Source organism: Channa argus, chromosome 19, assembly GCF_033026475.1.
Source record: "Channa argus isolate prfri chromosome 19, Channa argus male v1.0, whole genome shotgun sequence".
NCBI lineage: Eukaryota > Metazoa > Chordata > Actinopteri > Anabantiformes > Channidae > Channa > Channa argus.
The window spans coordinates 14194322-14221064 of NC_090215.1; the positions used below are offsets into that span (position 1 = coordinate 14194322).

The 26743-nt window shown below is 40.6% G+C and overlaps 1 protein-coding gene across 1 annotated transcript in view; it reads left to right on the forward strand.

The window, feature by feature from the left end:
- Positions 1–254: 254 nt before the first annotated feature.
- plxdc2b (plexin domain containing 2b) overlaps positions 255–26743 on the forward strand; it is an 81775-nt gene continuing 55286 nt past the window's right edge. The window contains exon 1 of the mRNA XM_067485784.1: positions 255–798. Within this exon, the coding sequence (XP_067341885.1) occupies positions 705–798 (94 nt within the window). The 5' untranslated portion in view covers positions 255–704. The remainder of the gene's footprint in view (positions 799–26743) is intronic.

Below are 26743 nucleotides of genomic sequence, written 5' to 3' on the forward strand. Positions count from 1 at the left end.
ATCTTGTGATGTTGCCGAAGAACAAGAACATTCCTCTCTAGGCCTCTTTTCAAAGCATTTTGTCTGCTGGCAAACAGAAACCCTCACAGCATCTTTCCACAACACTCAGATTTGCTCGTTGTTAAACAAGGTGCAGTTTACACCCCAAGGCAAACTCTGAACGTCTCCCCGGCAGCTGGAGAGACGCCTTGTGTTTTGGCCTCCTCTGGTTCTTGTGCACACACGGAGCATCAAACACAACAAGAGTCATTGGCTCTGGAGAGCTGATGACGGAGGGAGCGCACTGTTTTCTCCAGGAGCGCTTTAATCCAGTCCCCACACATCGTGCGCACCTCTGTCCAGCAACACGAGACCAGTTTGTCGGACGAGCTTTTAAGTGGTGATCTGATTTATTCCCCTCTTGTAGTTTGTCTTTATTTTGGAGGTGAGGTGGACCTGTTAGGACGAGCTCGCTGACACCCCAGGAGCGCGCAGAGTGGCACACGCTGGGAGAGAGAGAAAGAGAGAGAGAGAGAGAGAGAGAGAGAGAGAGAAAGACCAGCTCAGTGCAGCGAGTGCAGCGCAGGCAGGTTTGCGTTTTAAAAGCAGGAGGCAGGAGAGCTACGGAGCCCACGGGGAAGCGACGCCGGTGCACGGGAAAGACGGACACCTCTCGTCAAAAGGAGCGGGATTCAGAGAGGAAAATCGCCGGCTGAACTTGGGATATGGCGGGTGTGAAGGCGGTCGAGTTTCTCGTTGGAGTTGTCTTAGTTTTGCGCTGTGTGGTGAATGTCCAAGCAGAGATCTCCGCCGGCAACGGTAAGAAACAGCCCCCCTGAAGCCCCGAGTGCAGAACTGGTCTGACTTTAGGTCCGTCACCCCGCAACCATTGCTTTTATAAGACATGCAGGAGAGCACGATCCAGGCAGGTGGAGAGGGCTCTTCTTTTGAAAAAGGACGAGTTTGTTCTCATCTGCAATGTGTGAAGTTGCAGAAATGTTCTTTTTTTTAACATCAGGTTTAAAGGGCACCAGAGGTTCTGTTTGTGCAACACGGGCAACTTCATGATTTTATTTTAGCAAACGTTTGATTTGAGGCTGCCATGACCTACTGACTTCATTAATTCTGCCTAGAATAGATCAAAGGCTTTGTTTTCATCTAATTATCATATTTTTTACTACCGTTTGGCTACAGGCTTGAATTAATTACTTGATTTGCTTTTTCCATCTTTACTCACGCGTTTCCCCCAAACAGAGCTGATTCTGTCCAGTCAAAGAACTGGGAAACTGATTCTGATACTGTCTCATTTTTGTGTCTTCTGGCTTATTAATGGGGACTGCTGCTTTCCCTCTCTGGTTTTTGTCTTTTTTATGACCTGAAACTTCCTGTAACCTGGACTTGTACCAGATCTGGGATGACAAACCATAAAGTGCAGGTGTTTTTAGGTCATGCAGAGGAACTATTGGGAACATACTGGAGGATGAATATGTGTGAATATCCCTACTGTAAAGCTACAGCGTGTGCACATAATGTCCCTTAAATCCATTCAGATACACTCTCACACAGAGCTCATCCTGAAATGTGGAATAAGTTCATCCCAGCATCGGTTCTGTTCATATGAGAAGGCTCTTGTTTCCTGTGACTTTTATTAGTAGCAGTGGATTTTCATCACATATCAGATAGTGGTTAGAGAAACGTTCGGCTGTGAATTAAGCCCGTGTGTGTTTGTGCAGACCACAGAGGAATGTATGGCTCTGTTTGGGAGAGAGATGCTATCTTCCATGTGTGATGTTTTGCGTAGACACACGTGCAAACACATACATACCAGCACACTTTTGCGCTTTGGTCCATTTGACATCAGAGGTTTAGTAGAAAGCAGCAGCTTGTTTCTTGTTTCCTTCTTAACTACCAGAATGGGGCTTAAGGAAAACTCCAAAACACCAACGTCCATAATCATAAAGGGGCATCCATCCATCTTCTGCTTGAGCTGGACACAGGTCCACCAATATATAGGACAATATTTTTAGACATCTGGGTGAGGTGCTTCCATTACAGACTGACCTCCACTCGTGCTACTGTAAAAAGCAGCCCCCATCCTTCCTTGGATGGAGCTTTATTAATAGAGCACAGGTGGACTCGTCCACTCTGTCCATGTCCACAGGGAAGATATAATGCAGCACTCACTAAGAAATGCTTCAAGTCCCTGAACGCGCTTCAGTAGCTCCAGCACCGCCTGTGATGTGAGGACTCGTTCCAGGATTCATTTTCCCTTCTTGTAGTTATTAAATGAGTTGTGAAGCACATCTGGGTGAAATTACAAAACATCCTTTGAGCTCCGTGTCTCTTTTTTTCTTTAAAGCTTTCAGACTGAGGCTCTGTGATATTCACTCAGTGAAACACGCACCGGTGACATTCTCACAAAATTGAGGCGGATTTTGGTGTTAATTTGCGTCTCGCTGGTTTTGTGGGAGTGGAAAAAGAGATGTTCCACTGGAGCGTGTCTGCATGTGTGATTGGAGAATAAGAAAGAGAGCGTGAGAGCAGGAGCGTGAGAGAGAAAGTCTTTCCTCGTGCAACGATGTGGTCGGGTTTTAGAGCCTGTGCTGTGGGCTGTTAATGTGCTAAGATTGCGGTTGTCCGTGGAATTTCATCTGTTGTGGATGAGTTGTGTTTCTCTGCAGGCTGATAGAGGGTTAACCCATTCTGTCTCTATCTTCAGTGCAGCGCTCCTCATCCATCACACCATCAGCCGCTGCAGTCATACAAATGGAGGCACATGCAGTAGCAGTGTGAGTTGCAGAGAAACATGCAGACTGAGAGTTTGATCTGAATAACTGAAGATAGGTTCGCTGGCCCAGGTTTGGGTCTGCTTCAAAGCTGCTAAAATACCTGACTTGGTCAGCTACAAATGTCTTTGCATTTTCTCACTCTTGTCTTTATCTAATGCTACAGGTGTCTGCAAAGAAAAAAAAACTCACATTAAGTAATTTCTATCTGCCCGTTTGAAAAAAATGCAACAAAGTACAGTGGGAACAGACTTGACGAGTGAATCTAGTCACACATGATGCATGTGACTTAAAGTTTCTGCTCGATGAACAGAAGAAAGTAAGTGTCACGCAGATCTGTGAGGAATAATGATAATTGTCATACTTTAGTAATGTTTTTGGTTTCTTGGAGGTTTTCACATCATAGAGTCATAACCTCGACTTCTGCACTGGTATAACGGCCATTAAAGGGCGAGCCATCCACCGTTTACCTCAGTAGAGCTAGTCCTGATGTTTCCTTTTTTCACCCACAGTGGATGATGCGAAGGTTCGTGCTTTGTCATAGATTATGAGACAATTGCCTCTTGAGTGAATACAGGTACAGTAAAAGGCCCCTGAAGTGACACACAAAAAAACTATAAATAAGGTTGTTGCATTTCTGTGGTCAGTTTGTTTGTCTTTTTGGACTTTTTCAGTGTCTTTCATTTTGTTTCCATCTCTTTGTGTAGCTTCAAGATTCAGATTAAACCCTTTTCATGACCATTGCTGCCTTGGTTGCTCTCTTCTCTTTGTTGTGCTTTTGGATGATAATTTCCTACATAAACTGTCTGTGGAGGAAGTCCCTTTCACAAAATGGGAGGTCCAGCTCCAGTAAGCTCCAGAATGGCTCCAGTAAGCCTTTTTGGAATCTCCCCCCTGCCCTCCCTCTCCCTCTCCCCCCCATCTCTCTCTCTCTCTCTCTCTTTCTGACATTGCACTTTTCAGAATGGACCGAATGAGCTAGCCTCTTTATTGGCCATCTGAATAACCTGCTAAAAGGAGCTGGCATGACTGAATGAGGGGGGTGGGGTGCTATAAGGATTGGGATAGAGACAGGGAGGGGCAGCAGCGTTGGCTGTGCTTTATTGTGCTGCCCTGTGTGCGACCACAGTGGGCCATGCTATGCATCTTTGAGCCAGGGAGGCAGGGTAGTCCCCACATACCAGCATGCAACCGCAGCACCAAGCTCCTGCATTAGTCACGCCTGGCCCTTAGTGCTGATCTCTCCACCCCTTCTAGTCTGGGAAGAAGCTGAGTCTGACAGCTTGAGAGAGCTGGAGTGGCACACAAAGTTCAATAGGCTCAGAGACAAAGAGCAAAGAAGCCAGTAGTTAATGAAGCCCAGGGCTCATGCTCCTCTTTAGCTTTTCCTTATTGTCTTTCATGTGGTTTAAAAGCTCCTTCACCTCCAGCGGTTTCTGTGCTCTTCGAAGTTGCAGTCATCAGTAATTCCTGGCTTTCTCCACTCTCCGTGATTTGTTTAGTTTATTCAGAGAAGCAGAAATGGATGTCGTTCAAGTCAGTTTGAAAAGGTCAGAGACAGCAGCAGGAGACCCGTGTTTACAAAGTGATACAGATGTGAATGGAAGCGGTTCAGTGAGACATGATGAGCGTTTTCCATTCATGATAAACCTTTCCACGGAAGAGTGCAAAGCTGCCAGACCGCAGCATCGTCCAGAGTCGGGCAGTTATCTGCTACTACTGTTGACTCTACCGAGGGAGACTGCATGAGGAGATGCTACATCATCGACTGAGGCGTAAAATGAGTAAAATGTTTTTTATTTAGCTGCACGGAGCCGGTTTATTTGCTGCCTGGCGGGAAAAGTTTGAGAGGATAATGAGGAGAGGGAGGAGGCTTAGAAAACAGGAGATTCCCCTTCTGTGAGGAACAACAACGGCACAACAACAATTGAATTACACTCCAAAGTTTACTGACCAATGATGGCATATATCCCATAGATTATGGTAGCAAAAGTGAATGGTAGGATTATTAAGGGTACAGTCTTGTCGGGGGTGTTTGTTTCAAATTTCTTTGTGCTGCCTCATTTGTTAGTTCATTCTAGTTGTGATCAGTCAACACAATTTGACAATCTGTAATAAAATATGCATGAAATATTGGTGGTTCTGTGGTTTTGTTGTTTGTAGAGAAATAATGCCAGGCAAATCAAAGAGTTACACTCGCAGTGTAAGTAAATAAAATAAAATAAAAATAAAAAGAGGAATTCAGCTTAATGGTGTGGAAGTAAAAAACAGTGTTTGTCTGTTGAACTGGGGGATACTTTTCATAAACGTAATAACTAATGTGCCCAACAAGTCAAAATAAAGTGACTGCTGTTGTAGAAATTGATTGAACCGTGTACACCGGGGCTCAAACTAAGGAGGATTTTCAATCAAACTGTTTTCCCAATAAATCCTTAGTTAAATACTGTCACCCATAAGATTGGTACACACCAATAAGTGTCCGCTAGTTAGCGACAGTAACCTAAAGTTCACAGTGCTGAATTTTATGGGCAACATAGCATATAAAGGCTGGCTGGATGAGATTCCGCTGTGTGATCTGTGATGTGGGTACCTGTCGACTAAAGCATCTCAAAGAAACACATGGAATGACTTCGTGCCTAATTCCCCGTAGACATGTTGCAAGCATACAACTCATTTATTTGCATCTATTTGCAGAGCAGTTTAAAAAGAAATTACTTATATATGTCACAGCACCATGCAGTGATTTCAACATTTTAAGTCTATCCAACACACAACTCTCTGCAGGTGCCCCAAACTGTAGCTGGGCCTCATAGTAACATAAACCAGTTTCTGCCAATGAGAAAACGGCCCCTGAATTTCACACCGTGCCTGCACCAAAATGTTGAAAAGAAGGTAAAATTTGACGCACTCGCTGAAGATAGAGTATTAGATGCGTCGCTATCATGGGTGAGCTTGTCTCCCCACCACGGAGCAGGCTTCATATCCTGAGCCCAGCGGGAGAGCCGGGTCTGCTTTGTCCTCCAAGAGCAAGTGTCACTCACAGGGTTTACAGCACGCTGCTACATGCCTTTGACTATATGTTCAACTGTGTGTGAAAGTTCTCTCTCTCACACTTTGGGTCTGCTTCTCTGACAGTGTCCATACAGTTGTCTCCTTAATTTAACTCTTTATATATTTTCATTCAGACAGCAGAGAGGTACTGTAGGCAAAAGTACGATTGGGAATGTTCAGACTAGACTCCAACTCGCAATATTTATCACACTTGTTTGACACTGGCACAAAAACAAATCCCAATCTGCAGGATTTATTTGAGTAAAATCATTAAACACTATAGAATCGATAGAAGTTAAAACCTACTGGAGTTAATTTACTATCATTGAAATGTGGGATCATCTATCTCTATAAAACTCAACAGGCTGGTAAGAATATTAACATTGACTCATTTAATGCATGTACTTAACTGGCCGGGTTATTTCGAGAAATTAATTTACACAGGAAACTGTGGAGCACGTTTACATGTGTACATGCAGCAGATCAGTAATGAGATCCTTCCTGGACTTATTATTTGGAGAGATTTTAATTGTAGAGTGACAAAAGACTTTTAAAATGACTTTTTAGAAAGATTCTTGTTTTAAACAGCTTGACAATGGAAATTTATGCAGGATCTTCAACAGGGTGGAGAGGTTTACTGTAACAGTCAGCTGTGAGAGTTTGGATTATACCCCAGACTGGCTACTGCCTTTGTGTGACTGTCTTACCAGTGGTTTTAGAGATAGATTATTTCAGCAAAATGGAAAATACCATTATTTATTTCAGTCATTGTAATTACATTCAGCCCACAGTAACTTAAGATCAGATGAAACCATTTAAAGGCCTGTTTATCATTGGACACTCTCTCGAAGACCCATCAATCGTTGCTCCTTCACCAGTTGTGTTTTAATCTGTGCCAGGCAAAACCCCCACACGCCGATGTGTTTTCCTTGTTGTATGTCCTTCGTTACTCTGCCTGGAAAGCGTCTCCATTCCCCCTGTTAAGAAGTTTCTTTTTCCCCACCAAACTCATCCTGACAAAGAACAAGCGTGCCTCGCAGCAATGGCTTTACAGGGTGCAACACTGCAAGACTTTGAAGGGCCGGACCACTTTTGGGGAGAAAATGAAAAGCTTTACAGCCACAAGTGCATTTGTGCGTGAGAATGCAGAGAATAGACTGTGACTTTGATGACTGCATCAAATTGTTTGCCACCTTACATCCATAATGCATAGCGACAGGACAAGTGTTTGGGATGTGAAAACCAGTTTCTACTGTACCTCTTTTGTGAGCATGTCTTTGTTTTATGCACTGTATCAGATGTGTTGAATTTACCTTTTGTCACAGAAATTCAAATGGTCCCCACAGTCTCAGGAGATTAAAATCGGTTGCTGTATTTGTTAGAAAAAAAAAGATCGACATTATTGTGTAATGTGTTATGGCTAATTCACTCCATCTTGACTCTAATGAGTCATGTCGCACAGTTGTTGTAATACATCTGTAAAGCTTTCTGCTGGCTCTGCTTGGATATGCTGTTTATCACTCGACGCTTCAGGAATCAGATTTGCCAGGAATAGGAGGATAAAGGACTCTTCCCAGAACCCTGCTGAGGTCTTCAGAGGTCATTGTGATTTTTTATTTTTTTGGTTTTGGAGCGTTTCATTTTGAACAAGTTTGTTCCAGTAACTCCCAGCTGTCCGGTTCCTAATTCGGCGCTGATCTCATCCTGAAGCTGTAAACACAGTTCAAGGTCACTCTGTAGAGGGAATTACCCTTGCAGCCCATCTTCATCTCTTTGCTGTTTACCAGTTCTTTTTTATTTTCTGACTTTATCAAGCAAACGTGCTCAATAAGACAAAAGTGAGTCAACAAATGATTCTGGTAAACGGGGTGCAGTTTGTGCCAGGTGTTCAGGTTTTTTTGTCTACCTGCCAGTGCTTACGAGGAGAAAGTTCCTCCCAGAGCTCAGCCAGAAACAAAGGCTCGCATTGACTCTTTGTGCTGATGAATTGCAAAGTGTAACAATCGCCTTTATATGAGTGAGCCAAAGAAATCAGGGAGAGTGTTAGCAGTTCCCATGCCCTGCCCAGGTAACTAGACACCCACCGATCTTAATATAGTGGCATGAGCAAGCATCCAGATACCCAGTCTGTGTGCATACACGTTATGATCCAGTATTCAACAGCATGTGTAATAGGCATACCAGATCATAGTATCATGGTTTGCCTTAGAGTGTCTGGTCTGCAGCTTAGTGTGGCATGTCTTAACAGTCACAGGTCTTAACCAGGTATCAATATGTCTGTTTGTGCTTTGGGTATTTTTCTTTCCTGTCTAATTTTTTATTTTTTTTGACAAACAAAACAGCCCAGTCACTGTATGAGCTCCTGCTTGTACACCTCGAGTGCTCACCATAATGTCCTTCCTTTTAGGCGGATGGGTCTTTTGTCTCATCCGTGATCATGCAGGAATTCGCACACAGAGTTTCACGGAAAATGAATGCTCTTCAGATATGAGCCCGTTCTGTTAAATGCTCTGTCACCACACTAGTACTGCTGAGCTGCTCTGTTTCACAATGCATTTTCCAGCAACAACAATCTGTCCAAAGGAAGTGATAAATGGCATTTGTTATGGAGGGAATTCTTAATGTCTGTGATCATTTAAAGCTGTTTATACAGGTGGTCTTTTTTTGTCAGGTGCTGAGAGGAGCCCTAACCACATCATGAAGTGGTAATTGACTCTCATTTAAAGGCCTTTGTCTCCTGTGCCCCAGAATGCACTAATTAGACAGTGTGTAAATTAGCGTGAGCAGCTTAATTATGAATATGTTATTCATACAATTGCACAAAGGTAATAAGTGTGTCTGCCTCTGCAAAAGGTGGGGTACAAGTCAATGATAAGTTAAGGATGTCGAACCTTGCATCAGGCGGCATGGGATCTGTTACTGATAGACATTCACCCACTGTACACGGTCATAAATGTACGGTGGCCCCTAAGTGCAAAACATAACATTGGATTAAACACAGTCACAACAGAAAACAGTGTTGTGTTTTGTCAATTGCAATGTGTCTCTTGCAAAGGCTTAACCCTCTTGCTTTTATTTCCAATTTGTTAATACATTTTGTAAAAAGATGTGTTTCCACCTCGTTATTTCTGCTATATTGGGGCGTTTGTAGTGTTGATATTTTTATGTTGTGTTTTCCCTCTCAGGACCATCATATGGAGGGGAAATACGTATAAAACGTTAATATTTTTTTTGGAACATCCTGTCTCATTCTGGTGGCGGTGTTATAACAGAGGCGGTGTTGAGAGCTTTATCATTGCACTGGTGTCTCACAGCAACTAAAAGCTGATATGTGTCTCTGCTAGAGGAGGTCCAGCTATTGATTAAATGTCTGGCCGGCTCCCCGTTAACCCGAAGGCCTCTTGTATCACAGACGCTGGAAATGGTCAACGTGCCAACTGTGCATTGTCCCAACTGGGACCTGCTCACTGCCAACCCAACTTCATCTGAACACATTAATTTATCCTATATAAGTGATAAAAAAAGAGTTGTGGGGATGTAATTTGACATGTGTAATGCAATACGTTGTCTTTTTGTTTTGTTTAGCTATGCTAAAATGAGAGACCTGCTTCCCAGAAAATTGAAAGGGGTCAAAATCGAACTGCTCGCTCCCAGAGAGCTGCCAAATCAGTGATATATGCCCTGAAAATCCCATTCATCGACAAGGAGCCATAATTGAAAATGGAAGGCTGCAATATGAATATAGATGAGTTATGTGATGTCCATTTCTTTCCATGAGCTTGCCCCAAATAGCGGGAAGACAAACTGGTTTTCTTTTGAAAGCTTGTGCCCATTATTTAGTTTTTAAATAATCTATCATTTTCCTGCTGCTGAAAGCCAGTTAGATTCCTGTTTGTGACATGTCATTTAATGCCACAGTGCCTTTTTTCTTCTTATAGGGGTTCATCTCAATCAAAGTGATATTAAATATCACAGCTGTATGTCTACAAATGTTAAAGATGTTTCATTACCGATGTGTGTGAAGGATTAGACATTAAGAAACCTACAGTAAATGTAGGGAATGATTTTGAAAGTTGATGTTTTTTCAATTGATCACAATAAAAAAAGAACAAAAAAATCATGAACAAATATCGCTACTGGAAAATTAGCCAAAAGTGGTAAACGCCTGCACTGTCCTGAGAGTATAGTAAAGTTTTTATGTTTATTGTGAAAAGCTTCCCGGCTTTGGGGCTTTTTTTGTCTTAGCAGATGTAGAGCCACATGCAGAGATTTTGTGGCAGAGTTTTTTCTCAATGGCTCAGAGAATGAGCTCAGATCAGAGGAAGAGATCAGATCATCCGAACTTACGCTGAATGAAATACTGCCTTTTTTTATTTGCACATCTTCTGCAAGCAATTAGAACTGAACTGAATGGAAAAACAGGGTTTATTGAAAGGTCAGGCCCAATACTGCCTGTGTGTTTGTGTATGTCTGCATGTGCACCTTGTTTGCATGTTTGTATGAGTCCTGTCCCTCTCTGAGTTTACTAAAAAGCCAGTTCAAAGTAAGCCGTCAGCAGCTGTCATCCCACAATAAGATTAGAGTATACAATCACTGAATTTTTGATTCCAAATTGCAACGCTAGCATCCATACCCATAAGGTCGACACTAAAAGGGGTGGATCTATAAATCTTTTATTAGGGTGTACAGACTGGGGTACAAATTCAAAATAGGGTGGCACATTTGGAAAATTATTTAGGTTTTAAACTTAAATTTAAAAACCTTTTTCCAAATAATAAATTGTATATTAAAAGGCTAATAATATTTTATAATGTTTGTTCAGTGTCAGAAATGTCAAATATGTTACTTATCTACTATTTTTAACTCTAATTTGCCAGAAACAAAGAATAGTATACATTTGGGAAGCGTTCAAAATGGATGTTTGCATGGATAGTCCACCTAGTTACAAATGCTACAAAAAATATTTAAAAACCTAAAATATACATTATAATACATTTTTAGATTTGTGCCCAGCTCCTCCCAACAACATGCCGAAGTGTCCTCAGGCAAAAACACTGAATCCCATACAGCCCGTCCCGATCCCCAGCCATGCAGGGCCGGTCCAAAGGCTGATATGAATTGGTGAGGGTTGCACACTGATGGGGGAGCTGCTATGCAGCTGGCCAACGCTCACCAGGAGGAATTAAGTTGGGGTTAAGTGTCTTGCTCAAGGACACTTTGACATGTGACCGGAAGAGCCAGGGATTGAACCAACAACTGTCAGATTGGTGGACAACCGCTCTATCTACCCGCGCCAATAGGTAGAAAAGCGCTATATTGTTGCAGACCATTTACCATATATAGGATTTGCCAACTTTGTCAGCTGTTACGCAGCCACATTTGTGAGTGCACTTATTAATCACTCCATGTCATAACTCTAATCGAAGTAAATTATGAAGAGCTGAGGAGTTTTTGAGCATCTGGTCATTAATTTGGGACAAACATATTCAGAGTGGTGAAATGGACTCCTCAGGCGGTGAAATAACAAAAACTTAACATCTGGTGGGAATCAGATGCCAGCAACAACACCAGCTTCCTTTTAGCAACCACATTTATTGACTACTTCTTCAATGAAGCTCAGCTGTAACTGAGACTTTGCTGATCTGTAAATGTCAGACCTAGTGTAAAAGCTTCCACTTTCCTAGTATAAACTCACTAGTTTAGCTTGCTTGCGTCCAATTTCTAAGTGAGAAACCAGATTTCAGATTCATTTAACAGCCTGGCAGCCAGAGAAGGTAATTTACTTCTCTTTACCAGTAATGCATGTTTTTTGCTTCCCATTAATTTGCTTTATTTATTACTTTCATAACATCTATTACCCAAAGGCCTGGGCAGATCAGAGTGGATTGATTTTGAGATGCATACTACCTCAAAAGCTTCACTCCTCAAAGTTGCATATTGTAGCTTTAACAACTGATTATTAGCTAATGCTTTTTTCTCGTTGAAATTGGCTATGCAGCATGAATAGCAAACCTCAGAAGTTCACAGTGTGTCTTAGCTTAGACAACGGCTGCACAAATGTCTAAAAGCAGTTTTCGCTTCTCTAGTTTTACCATCTTTATCTTTATTTGCATTAACTGCAATAAAGTGTTTTGGGGTGAAGTCAGTTCAAGTTTAAAGACAAAACAGAGTTTAACTACTGCAGATATTCTGTATTCGACTTTTACTGTAGCTACAGTTCAGCAAAAGATTATTAAAATTTGGAGCCGTGACCAAATTCCATTAGTCCTGCAGAGCTGCGGTGTGGGTTAGTGTTCGATGCCAAGGTTTGGGAGTAGACTCCTTAGGAAGAGAAGTCTGTTGGCCCATAGATGGTTCCCCCTACCAGAATTCAAAGCGTCACCCTGACCAGTCCTGTTTTAGGCCTATGTCTCAGACCCTTTCTATCTGAATAGAGTCTAGATCTCTTGCTGCTGGTTTTCTGGCATCGAGCTGATGTTCTTGTATCTCATGTGATTTGCCTGCAAGCCCTATTGATCGGTTGCCTGTGCTGCTACACACCAGGCCAAACTGACCCTGAGTGAACCAGTGAGGATGTGTTTTTAATAAAGTGGAGGTCACAGTAATCTGCAGCTGCGAACAGAGGCCAGTCCAGCTCCCTATTCACATTTCACACCCTTTCCTGGAGAAAAAGAAAATCCTGTATTCTTCATCTCATCAAATCTTGTGATGCTTCCTGTATGCTTCATCCTCTATGTTCTGTCCTATCATTTCTTCTTCTACCTCATTTCTGTCTCTCATCTCCACTCCCACTCAGTCTCTTATTCTCATCTGTCTTCCTGCCCCAGTTTCTACACATGTGAGAAAAGTAAAAAGAGACTATCACTCTTACAAGTCTTTAGCTATGTCATCCATCATATGAGTTTTGTTGTGTGGCCTGTCCTCCTGCTGTCAGCCCAAGCTGATGAGGAGTGTGGAAATCAATAACACACTGATAACACTGCGTGTGTGCCAGAAGAAAGATGATACGAATCAATATTGTACTAAAATCACACCAAGTCACACTGACACCAATAGAGATGACACACTGGTCTGAGGTTTGCAGATAAAAGTCATGCACAAGCCAGTATTTAAATATTTACAATACATAGCCTGAAATATATGGTCACCCAAGCGAATAAAGCAGAAAAAACATCTCGTAGGAAAGATATTTGTAGACTGTCATGTCCACTTATCTGACAAGGGTGTGAAGATTTTGAAAGTAGGTTAGAATAAAGAACTTAGCTTTAATATCCAATGCTACCAATTTGGCTAACAGACAGCAATTATTAAAAATAAATACAAAGACGTACAGCAAGAAATACACGTAGATGGTTTGATCCAAATATAACTGCTACTTACAATTATTAGGACTTAGAGAACACAGCAAGGTAGAAAGGGACCATCCTGCTGCATTCACAGCCAGTAATATAGCAAATTTGTGAAACAGAAGGCCTCACAGTGATGTGAAGCAATAAATGGGTGTTGAGAAGAAAAACAACAATAAAACAATACAAGTTTGTTCTTTGGTGGGGGGGATGAAATACAAACCATAAAGTCCAGACTGATAGATGCACATGCTTTGAGTCTTATCAAAGGCAGGACTCTGCACAGATGTTTATAATGATTTGAATTAGAATTTGATTTCTCAGAAGACAAGTAATGTTGCAAAAATCAAGAGGTTGTACAGTAGAAATAAAGCATTCACGTAATCTACCAGGAATGTGCACTGGCATGTAGTTTCAACTCCACAGTGTGTCCTGGCTTTGTGTTAGTGTCCTAAAAAAGTTGAGCCAGATCCAACTTTGCCAGACACTTTTTGACAATGACCTCATTAAAATTTTAAAGAGCACAGAGCATTATTATATAGCTGAATCAGTTTAAATGTGGCTTAAGTCCTGGCTTGCACTTGGATTTCCTGTTATTTTCCAAAGGGCATGGAGGTCTGACAAGTACATCCATATTTAAAAAGTGTCATGTTGGAAAAGGACCATCAGACTGCATGATGTAGCAGTAAGATTTACCAGGATTAAAAAAAAAAAAATCCATAACAGAGTTCTCATACTTTTACTAACATTCTGTAGTGTAGCTCAGGGATTTACAGGATAATATCCACCCACCTACCATGGAGGAGGCAAGAGCAAAGAAGCATAATACACTTTAAATACAAATGAGTGAGAGAGTTGAAAACAGAGTGAGACAGAGCAGACAAGCAGTATGATAGGATGCCCCTCATCTCGACCCCTGACCTTACTGCCAATGCATAAAAAGACCTCCTTGACTCAACAGCCCCTTGGCTGAATTCTTCTCTCTGTCTGAGCTTGAGGGAGGCAAACACATTAATGCTGCTGTGTCGGCCTATGGCCAAACAAAGCACTTGCCAGCAAACCACGAACAAATACACTCATGAGTAGGCAAATATATATGCAATATAGACACCGGGAGTAGTTTCTAACCAATGAGCAAATACATGATTGAACGGGCACATACACCCTCGACCTTTAATTCAGAGAGGGCGACATTGACACGACAGTAAAGCTTCATTAAAGACTAAAGGAGTCTAACAGTACACTAAATGATTTGAAAAGAAAAACTGATCTGTAGGAAAGTATTAGGTAGTTTAATTTTATATATAAATCAAATAAGTTTTGTGCAATTACATTGCCTAAAATGTTAATGTGGCAACTTATTTTGTGAGTCTTACCAAAACATGGACAAAGAATATTTGTGCTGCATGTGTTTCTGTATGAAATGTCTGTGTTCAGAGAAACATCACAAACCAGTATTGGGTTTTCAGGCTACATTTTATCAGGTTATTGGTTGGTAGTTTTTGGCAAGATGGTGTCTTTTTCATCTTGGCATTTGAAAGGAACTCAATTCAGCAATAAATGTTTGTTTACAGCTGAAAGCCGCTGACAAAGAAAAGCTTTGGGAGTGTGGAGGTTCAAGATGTTAAGGTCAGCAGAGCCACATAAAAATTTCAGAAGAAAAGTGGTCTCTGTCTCTGTCTGCTTAAGCGTGAAGCCCTTAGTGTAAATCTGGAACACAGTGAGCTTGAGTACACCTAACAGAGGAAATGTTACGTGTTGCTTTATCAGAAGAGATACTTTTGACATTATAAGTAAATGTAAGACACCTTGCAAGTGCATGCAAGATAAAAGCCCACACAGAGTTGCTTTATAAATTCTTTTGTTGAGCAAACTGTACTTAGTGTGTAGAGAGTGACTTAAAAGCTAAACTGCGAAGGTCCAGATCAATTATTTTCATGGAGCTTCAGACTAGAATCACAAACCAAAGACATAATTATAAAAAACACTAACAACAACTGAAGTTTTTGCCTACTTGGTGACACTGACACCTTCAAAGCTGATATGACTGAAGTGGTGGCAGCAGACACAGAGCAACACTAGCATGACTAGGACATTAGAACATTAGGGTGTTTCGGGTGTTTGTGTCCTGTGGCAGATTTTTAGTGACAGGCCTCTGCCTAGACATGACAGGCAACACATCCGGCTTGATACGAGGCTAGTCAGGTTGACAGGAAGGTAATGAAAGGACCTATCTCCCTGACACCTCGGCTGTCCCACTCTGACTGTGATAATTTGACCTTGTCTGTCGGGGTGTCTCTCTTTATTAAGTGGTGCCGCAACTAAGCCAAAGTCAACTGCATAGGCACATCTTGATTTAAGATTACCTTACAAACATCCCGCTATTATTTTAACACCATATTTGTCACATTCTGACACAAGTCCTTCAAGCAGCTGCTTCAGTTCCCATTTCCGCCCAGTAAATGTCCTAGGATTCAGAGTGATACATGGAAATCTCTGATGAGAATACTGTGTGGGACTGCATGAAGAAGGAGAAAAAAAAAACTGGTCTGGCTTTATAAACAGGACAATGAACAGAGCAGGACACAGGGTGAGGTTGGAGAGGGAATGTGAGGCCAATCTGTAGAGGATCTGCATTGAACTCACAGACTCTGGGATTGAACAGCTGGAACAACACCAGCTTCCTTTTAGCAACCACATATATTGACAAGCTCGAATCAGCTGCAAGAGTTGGCTCAGTGAGACTCAAGGGAAAACATAGACTCTACATGTTGCATTACAGAAATCACAGAGTGAGTTGAAAAGGACAAAGTTTGGTTTCAGCTTTTTAGCATAACAAATCTGTTGTTTCTCACATGTAAGCAATATTGACTTCTTTGACTTTGATGCTACTTTGCCTTCCTCTATGGTATCTGTATATCCTGGCCTTTACTTGCTAGCTTTCCTTTTCTCCCCCCTGTCTCTCAAAAACTCCACAGCTTCCCCTGTTGTCATGAAATGCCTAACTTTTTTTATGTGTAGAATTTTGTGCAGATGTCCTGTCTTATTTTTCCACTACCCCTTTCCTGTGCTGCAGATGTGAAGGCTTTTGTTAATCACTAAGCATATCGGCCTACCCTGAGCTTTGGAGAGCTTCAGCTGTGTTGGCATGTGTTCGTTCATATTTTATTGAAGACTATAGAGAGTGTAGGGCTTTCCTTATACACTGTTGCCCATAAAGTTGGAATAATTTTGTTTTCAGACACATTCCTCTTTGTTGCAATGTTAATTGTGTTTTAATTTTCACTCTGATATGTTTGGAAGAAATTGATCAATAAAGTTTTGAAAAGATATACACTTTATCTATCAAGAATAAATCACATTTTTACAATATTTTCATGAGAAGAAGTAAAACATATTATACCTATTTTTATTTCAACTACATGGGCAAACTTTAAATAAAGTGCTCTCGCAGAGTTTTTGAGTGTCTTTGAGCAAGACACCAAATTTCCTTTGAGCTCTAAAATTGCTGGTCAACCCTCTGAGGTCCCAAAGTGAAATCATTTTCTTTATCTGTCTTTTTGGAATCTCTTTTTGTGATGAATCGGTCTAAAAGTTAGTAATTTTGCACTGAAGCTTGGGACAATTGTAGATAAAATGCTTTTATGTTAAGTGTTTTCAATGTAGGGCCTTTGTCAGGGGGCAAATCTGGGGTTAGAAAATCTCCCTGATGAAGATTCTGTGTTGAAAGCACTGAACTTAAGCATTTCATTTAGATGTGTTGGTGAGAAGAAACAAAGAAGTTGCTTCCATTTAATAATTTAATTTCCAAACACTGAAGGTCTCCAAAGAAGGACTCCTGAGGACTTTAGCAATGATCTCTCTTTCCCCAGTGCGTTCTGTTCCCTGTGGTGCACATAGCAAAATATCAGTATAGCCTGATAGAGCTGCTAACATGCCGAAAGATTCTTTTATTGTATCATAAAATGGTAATTTAGGTTCATATTTGAATTTTTTTTTTTTTTTTAGAAAACGTAACTGTTCAAAAAACCTACTATACTTAATACGTGACTCTGCAGGCTAATTTCTTAAATGACTGGACTCTACTGGACTGCCTTTTCTAAACGTGGGAGAAAGAAATGACATGTTCATAAAAAAAAAAACATCTAACTATTGGGTTTTGCCTCATCTCTTTCACGTCAACATGATGCATTTATGTTAGTTGTGGCTTGATTGTGTTGACAGTGCACAAATTATTCCAGTGTGAAGGTCTCCACATGTTATGCGTCTGCCGGTTGAACAGCTGGTGATAATGCATGACGGCCCGGGAATTGGTATGGATTTGGGCAGGTTTCATTACATGTGTAAATCAACCGAAATTGTTCTTGAGTGTTTGTTATTTGTGCATTTGTTTACAGAAATCCTTGTATGTTTATAAAGGTGTATCAATTTATGATATCAGCCTGGATTATTGGCATTGGTAAGCTGTCACAAGGAAAAGTAAAGAATCATTTTTCTGAATGCATTTCTGTACAAGACCCAGGTTGTTAGTCAAGGCCATTTCTCCACTTCATCGATATCGTCACGTGTTGCAGTAGAGCCTAACTGTAAACTGTTTCTGCGGGTTTGTATCTGGGCCGTGACCCATTCCTAAAGCTCAAGGGATTATAATAATAGTGCTGTAGATTGATTCGTGGAAATAACAGCCCAACACAAGACTGCACTGTCTTGACAGACTCCTTAAAAGAGCCAGGGGCGTGGTTATGCAGTGTTAAGCGTGTGCTGCTGTGGAATAGGTCTGTACAAAGCTACCTGGCCTTGTTGTCTGCACTTCCAGTGGCCTACTCAGAATAGGTTTTAGAAACATCTTTATGCATGACAAATCACCAAACCTAGCCTCTGCATGGCCACATTCCCACAGTGGGCTTATTGGATTTCCTTTGTGTCTGCATTTGATGAAATCTGGTATAACAGACAACAGCTGCATTCACTGAATTATGACTTTTTAGTTTGAGCCCTTAAAAATGAAATATCTCAACTCCAGCATGTTTCTGTTTTGCATCATTACATTATGATTGACATTTTAAAATAATTTTTCATATTGGGTTTTGAAAGCCGGTCAGACAATGATGGTAAATCAATTACTGGTGAAAAATGGAAAAAATCTCACTGTCTGCCAACTATTATGGCTACGTTTGGAGCAAGATCAAAGAGAAGTCTTGGTGATTTGTTGTCTCCCTGCCAGCCAGTAATGGTATGCTAAGTTTGTAATTATTTTCATTGTCAACAACAAACTTTGTCTTTCCAAGGACAGAATTACACTTGAGACATTTTAGATACAGATGAAGGATTACTAAAATCGATGCCCAAATGGCTGTTGTTATCTTATGCTAATAAATGGCTCTTGACAAATATGAGCTGCTCACATCTCACACTCTCATTTAAAAACAGATGAATTGCAGCCTCCATTACACTCTCACGTACATTACAGCTTAAGCTGTGCGCCTCCGATAGAGCCTGTGTTTCCTGTCTGTAAAGCCCCCGCCATTGTGTCTGCTGTGAGTGAGTCCTCAGCAGACCTCAGAGTCCTCAGTGTCTTTTGCAGCTCCAGGTACAGCAGCTCAGAGTAAGTCAGTGTGACCGTACCAAGTGTTCAGACTGCTCAGGGCCTTTTCCCCTTTGCACATTGGCCCTGACAGGTTCCCTCTCAGCATTTCTCCCCTTGATCACAGTCTAGTATTGGTGCCTCAAACCTTGGCCCCTTTTTCTCACTGGCTTTTGACAGTATTTTGTTTTTGGGACCTGCTTTTTCACTTCTACATTGACAAAAACCTCAAAAAACTGTCAAACAGAATGCAACTATCCTGTTTCTCAGCTGAGCCACATCTGATGATTTAAAACCCTGAAGGTTTTTAGGTTATCGTCACAGGAAGATTTTCATGTTTTATTCATGTGTTGCCACTTCTTGCTGTTTGTGTATATGCATTTGCCTCGGAATCTGTCTAATGGCATGTTGGTTGTACCTTTCACTTTCCTCTTCTAGCTGCTTGGAGAAGCGAGCCAACGCTCTCTTGGTGCCATGGGCCCCCTAGATTTGGTCAATGAAGCCCAAAGATGCAGAACATGGGGCCCAGTGGTTATGGCAGGGTGCCCAGAAGCATGGCATGGTGAGAGGGGGGTTTGGGGGATGGAGTGAGGCATACTTGTTATACTTGAAAGTCCGAAAACAGGGACATTCTTAAGGCCAGCATGAGTTTGCAACCAAGCTTTACCATAAAATGTCTAGAATTTGTTCAACCTACTACAACAACTGGAGCACAGTTTATAGAAATGTAGACAAAATCTAACTCCTTACAGCAACAGTTTATGGGATGGTGAATGTCCACCATAATCCCAGAAAGAGCAGCCTTATCTTGGCAAAGCCTTTCTTATGTTTCCAGTTTTTGATAACTTGGAATTTCTTTTGAAAGATAACATCAGATGTCTGAGTTCAAATATAAAACTTGTGGGTAGTTTGCCAGAAATAAAGATTTTATTGGCGGTTATGTAACAACACTGGTCCTAAAAGTATTTTTTCCCATACCACATTGCATTGAATAAATTTTTCTGAGCATCAAAAAAACAAACATTCATTTTCAGAATTTGATTCATTTGGTCCAATGTTTGAATGTCTAGAAGACCCCCTAGGATTATTTTATTTTATCCCAGCTCACTCTGCCCTTACATGTAAGCACACTACACTGTTTTTGTCCAAACTGAGTTAACACTGGGGTTCAAATAGATGTGAATATGAATCTCTCTCAACTCATAAGAGACTCTCCTGCTGACTAGGAGCCAAATCCAAAGCAGTGTTAGTAGTTCTCCTCCTGGGAAAATCATGAGGCTTTGTAAGTGTGGGGTGTGACTGCCAAGTTACATCCATCTCTCCACCCAAATAACAACACAGCCACTCCTCATCTGCCCTTAATCATCACTTCGGGAGGAGCAAACTAACCCTCGTTCAGACTAAATACTTTAGAAATAAAGCAGCGAGGGACAAAAAGCAGGAGTTGGAAGATATTTCAGAGCAAGTGTATCCAATTTGCATTCAAACCCAGTGTTTCCCCGGGTGTTTGTCAGAGGTCACTTAACTGCCTGTTTCTATCAGAGGCTTAGTACAGCCATGCTCAGCTGTACAGTACAAGACAAATGGCACCAGCAGTCCTGGTGCACAATTACTCCTGTGACTCCGCTGGAGTCAGAAATATGTTTGAATTAGATCAACTTTGAGGGCTCAATGGTGCAAACCACAGACACCCACGCAGTGTTTATATTGCTTACACTGGAAAAGTAGCTAAATTAAAAAAGTACGGAAAAATCTGTTTCTTCTGACTTTCATTAATGTACATGTGGTCAGGTTACATAATTAGCATACAGAGAAGCTCATTTTATTCCATTATCAGATGTACGATTTCGGTGGCTGGCAAGTTCAACATCATTTTGTTTTCTAATCAATCCCCCACCCATTAATATCATGCTGGACTTAAAACAAATGCACACTTCCTGCTAGTGCTAGCACTATAGAGACCGCTGTGATGAAGTGGAGAGTTAATAAGATGAGTGAACAGTCAAGAAGGTCAACAAATAAAGTGTTTTTAAACCTATAATCCAAAGCAAACTCAAGATTGGAGCCTACCATAAAATAATTGAAAGACATTTTGAAGCAGGGAAAAATACTCACCTTCATATGATTCTATACTTATGCTTTTTGGCCTCCCTAAAAAACAAGATGGTGCACGTCAAACAGTTTGTCCTGACCTATATTAATACATTAGAAACCGTTAAAGGCAGTTTGCATTAATGAAGCTTGTGGACACAACAATAAACCACTTTTGATCAGCAGACAAGCACAAATTTGTGAAGTTTAAAGGAATTCGACAATAATTTATTCAATATATATCTGTGGTAGGGGCAGCATCAAAGAAGCTGGGCAGAATGTAACAAATTTGAAGATGTCCCCAAAAGAAGTAGGCCAGGTTGTCAATAGTAAAAGTCGAGAAGCCAGTTATAGCTACTGTATGGTATTTAACTAAAAGGAATGAAATGTAACCCACATTTTACCGCATCGCATTGATGTGATTTTTATCCTGAAACATTACGGGGACTATTTGCAGGGTTAGTTATTACTGTAGTTAACTAGCGTTTGGGCAGCATACTAATAAAACACTGTGTTAAATTCTGACTGAAATAATTTTCCATTTACTTTCTTGCTGAGGGTTTAAAAAATCTAGCTCACCATATGTGTGACACAACCCAGATCTCTATATTTTCTTTTCAGTTTTCTGCTATCCAGCGTTCCTCATTAGCATGTTTACTGACACAAACATACTTTTTATCAACCTGCATTTTAACCCGATGCCCCTCAGCAGCACCACACTGTTGTATGGGCACCAAAATTAATCTTTTTTTAACTTTTTTAATTCAACCCTGGTGACAATGCACTGCTTTCTCACATTACTAGTCTCTTTCTTTGCCAATGAGTCAATTGCTTGAAAACTGCCGAATTTGATGAGATAGTCATCTTATTTCTGCTATTTATTACATTTCTCATGTCTCCTGAACATTTCCATTGGTATTCATTGGTGTCATTTAACTGCCATTTCAATTTCTGGAAAGAATTCAGGTGTAAAATAACTACGAAACCAGATAAATTGCTTATTTAATGAATTTCCTTTAACTTTCATACTTTGACAAGTAAAGAAATCTTTGTACTGTACTTTACACTTGTCCTGTCAAAAAAGGAATAAATCAGAGCTCAGATGAAGTATTTTCACAGCTAAATGTGCATAATTACAAATATTTTACAGAGGGAAGTCTTGTTTTTCAATTGACATAGCAAAGTCTTGGCCATGTTCGTGTCTGATTGAATGGAAGTTTGAGTGTCTTAACAAGACACACTTTTCAATGTTTAGGTCTCATTTTATGCATAGCAAGAATCCCAGTGAGCCAAGGAGGTTGTGCTGTAAGCAATATTTAATATTGATTTCCTGTAAGTGGCCAGAGTCTCTACCACTGAATGGAAAGAGGTTGAAGCAATTACTTGGATGTGACTTGGATGTGGCTCACAGCTTGTCAACACATAAGCTTATATGAAATGTGCTGGCCTGGTTTTGGCAGCTACAGGTCTGGGGAACAGCCTTCTCCTTTCTCTTTGTCTCTCTTTTTCTGTACAGTGTGTATAGTAAGAGAGGAGAATCTCAAAATATAGATTTCCCTGTGTGCTTCTGTGGGATGCTGGTGCTGTAGCTGGTTGGATTATTCAGTCTTTTTGTTGCTCCTGGCTTGTGGGTGCGGGTTGTGTTAGAGACAGTAGGTGGAATGAGATGGTATTTGGCATGTTTTTAGGGAGTAATGTTTTCTACATATTTTTTAAAGAACATTAGGAAAAACCATGGGTTATGTTTACGTCTGTATACTGGGAAAATATCCAGACTTTGGAGAAAAACATGGGTAATGCATGTTTTTATTTTTGAGGTTGTGTATTACTCACAAGCAAGTAAGTGGTATTTATGGCCTGAGCAAATTACTAAGATTATAAGGAATTTCATAAGTGGATATGATGTTAGTGTTGGAAAAATTGCCAACTGTGCAGTCTGACAACCGCTTTACGTGTTGTTGGTCAAATTGATCATGATTATAAACACAGGGCTGAGAAAGGAGGATGCATCATTGACGAAAGACTGTATTCATAATTCTCACAATTATCAGAACATAGCCTATAGTAAAAAGGTTGAGCCAGATAAGAGTGTGACTGTAAGAGTTGGCCGAGTGGAGGACGACACATGTGCAGGGAGGCAGGAGCATTCTTCACCCAGTGTAAGAATAATTTACAGTGCACCAGCTAAACAAGCAGTTGGTGTATGTGTGGAATACTATATGCAAACTATATACAAAAATAATAAAATGATAGTATACTACACCTAATTTGTCCCACACCGGAAGGTATTAAAATCATAACCCCCCCCTCTATATCACCCACGCATGGTATAACCTAATTTCCTCCTGCTATAAAGAGCTTTTGAAGCTTCTGTTTTCTGTTTGACAGTCTGGACCTGTGACCTGTTGGTGGATGGAGTGGAACCACACGAACATTTGGTATCGCAGTGGTTTTTAGAAAATGTGGGGTTTTCCAGCGCGTTGGATCCGTCCACACAACTAGACAACAAAAACTCTATTCTGCCTGGTCTTTTCCAGCAAGCAATTGGAGGTAGTGCATTTAAATTCTGAATATCTGTTAAAGTCTACATTAGCCAAAATAGTAAAAACAATACCAGTAATACTAAACTAAGTAAGTAGAAATCAGCAAAATCAACGTTTAGTTCTACATTTAAAAATAGAGCCTATAAATCGTGTTCTTGTAGCTAGCCAGCTAACGCCAGACATGTTAGTGAACAAAGAACAGGTTGGCACTGTGACTAAGCAGTTCTCCAACTTTAGCTATTTTCTATACAAATTATCCTTTACTCCACGTGGTATTTTTTTTTCTCAAATTGTGCATCATTTTAGTATTAAAAAGGGTATCAGTGACTGAAAAATGCTTAACCTATGCTAACCTTATTTAGCTTGTTTATGGTTAGCAAGCTAAATAGCAGAGCCATTGGAAAACTGTGTGTTTATCATAAGTAGTTTTTCTAAATATTATTGCTGGTCATTGCAATTTAATTTCTCCAGGTAGGGTTCTTCTCTATTTGCTTATTTTAATGACCACAGTGATTTTATTTATTTCTGCTGTTTTCTACTTGCATAATTCTTCTATAATACCAGTGCTAGCTGTTCTAAAATGTATAAACCTGTTTTGTTCATATAGCTTGAGGGATCAAATAATTTAATAAGGCATTGTGCTTACATTTTATGTCGGTAACATGTCTGTAAAACAAATTATTACAAAGGCAATTTCAGACACCTGGACTGTCTTTATCTGGGACATGGCTTTTCCATTGAGCTAAGACTATAGGACATGTATGTGTGTCTTTGCACACCGCTTAACCAAGAGAACGTTGAAGTGTGGAGGAGTTTGGCCGGGTGGAAAGGTGATGCTGATGGATTAGAAGCAATTAGCCCCAATTGGTCTTGCCTCAACATGAAAGAAAGAAAAATACATTCACATTGTCAGTCAATCAGTCTCCTTCTGCAGAGCAAGTGAGACACCCAGAAGAACACAATGCAGACGTGCAGGTACATCCTGCTTCCGATTATCTGGATCAGGTGTGTTCAGCCAATCAGCAGTGGATAGGGCAGCGATTTTTGGGAAACAAGCCGGGCAGGGCTCCTTGAGCACCAGTATTAAGAGTTTAAGAAATGCAGAAGTGCTTAAATAGTCTAAAGTAGGCTTGCTAAGAAAATGATAATTTAAACTAATCTGTCTGTGACGTGACATGTGCATGCCATTGTATTATGTATCCTTCTCTAATTAATTATCCAAATTTGAGCATTTCTGATTGTGAGGTCTGTTAAGTAGGCACTGGGAAAGGACACATTTTAAATTTTAATGGGGAAATTACACATGAGAATTGTTAATTTCTGTACAAAGACTCCGTGACCGTTATGTCCATCGCTCACTGTTGACCTCTGCAATTACAGTAATATCACCACTGGAGGAGGCAGAAATGATTTGCTACTGGAGGTCCAGTTTCCTGCGATACAATGCCTTTAGGCCTAGGCTCACTCAAGGTTGAGCAATTCAAGTCCTCTGGGCTTTTGAGCCACACTGCTCATTCGTAAAGTTGAAAAGTGGAATGAGAGCCAAAAGCAGCACTTCATACTCTTACAGCCTATCACTCAATCTCCTGAAATATGAGACCCACTCTGTGCCTGACCAGAATCCTGAATTCCTAAGTGCCTGTGTCAGTCAGAAAGCACTCGCCTCTCTGTACATGATCCGACTGCCTCTTGACTGGCTGCAGCCCACCATGCATTTGTGTTTGTACACACTTCCTGCATTGACCAATACTGGAGCCAAGACAACCACCAATTACATAAAGAAAGCCACGGCAGTGACAGCAGACCCCATGATGGTTAGCTGGAGCTCTTTAAACCCAGTGTTTTGGGGTTTCGTACTGTGTGCTCGGGTATGTTAATGCATGCTCTGTGGCTTAGCCATGTTGGATCTTGTGTCGAGTGTATTCTGATGTTTTGAGCACCCACTTGGATTAGAAAAAAAAAATATAAGTATATATAATATAATATATGTCTGTTTAAAAAGCAATTATGTTCCTCAAGGTTAAATCCTTGATTAAAAATCAGGGGAGTTGCAGGTGGACACTCCCCTTCAGTCTCTTTCCCCTCGGCCTCCTCCTCTGCTCCGACATGCAGTTCTGACACCGGTCTTGTCCATAGATGCTGTGTGAGTGAAATGATTTCCTTCCACCTCCCATGTTCGGTAGATTGTAATTAACACTTTGCAAGATAGAAATTGGCTTTCATTTGGCGTTTTATTTTCATTGGCTTTTTTTGTTTTCTTGTTTTCCGATTCTTGATAAGAATCATTTTGATATAGAGGGCACAATAAGCATAGAAGTCAATGTTTACATGCTGAAAAGCTTTTTTGCTATGTTTCTCTTCAATAGGAAACCTGTGGCGAGAAAACAGCTTCGTAGATATTGCGATATAATCTCTACAGTGTAGTATCTTTAGCAGGAAGGCATTGGTGTTTCCAAAAAATCTTTAAGTCACCTGTTGGCTCTCGATTTCCAGTCCTAATTTGAACCTCAGGGGAAGTTTGTGTTGCAGTGCTTTGACTTGGAAACATGTGACTGATTGTTTGCAAAACAAATTTCTGGTGTAATGAAGCTTTCATCAATGACATTTGCTCGCTTGATGTCTCTCTCAGGAGGGAAAGTCGCCATCATTGCATTATGAAACATGGCTATTATCGAATTTTCTGTGATAAAGATGTTTTGCTCAGCCTGTGTACTTAACTTGTCTCCTGCATCATTTGCTTGAGATTGTAATATATCTCACATTTAATCTATTGAAATTCTCCTTTTTATCATGCTGTTAATCACTTAATGAGCTTCGTTTGAAACTGAATCTCTTTTGCTGCCTCTCTGTCTACCTGTGTTCAACTTTCTCCTTCAGTCAGCTTTTGGACTTCATGTGTTTGCTTAATGACAGGCTGTGTTTTTGTGAGAGGACGTGTGATAGGCAAGCTATGACAGCTTAGAAAAGCAGAGTTTGCTCTGAATAATAATTTCAGATGTGACTTTTTGTGGAATCTGCTTCATGCAGTGGCATCAGTATGCTTAATATCTGTCTTCTTACCATGCAGTAGAGATTTGAAAGGGCTCCTGTTGGATTACTTGGTATCACACGTGTTCATGAAGATAATTGAATTCAAATGCAAATTAAGCATGTTACATTGCAGTAAATTTGCAGCATGGAATCCCATAACGTATTAACAGACAGTATAATATATGTTAACATGTTTAACTTAAGTCAGAAGATCAAACCTTTGCAGCTTGATAGTTAGGAGACTGATCTTATTTTCTATGTAAGATTATGTTATCTTTTGGACAATGAATAAAGGGTTAGTCAAAAAAAAAAAGAATCGACATAGTATACAAC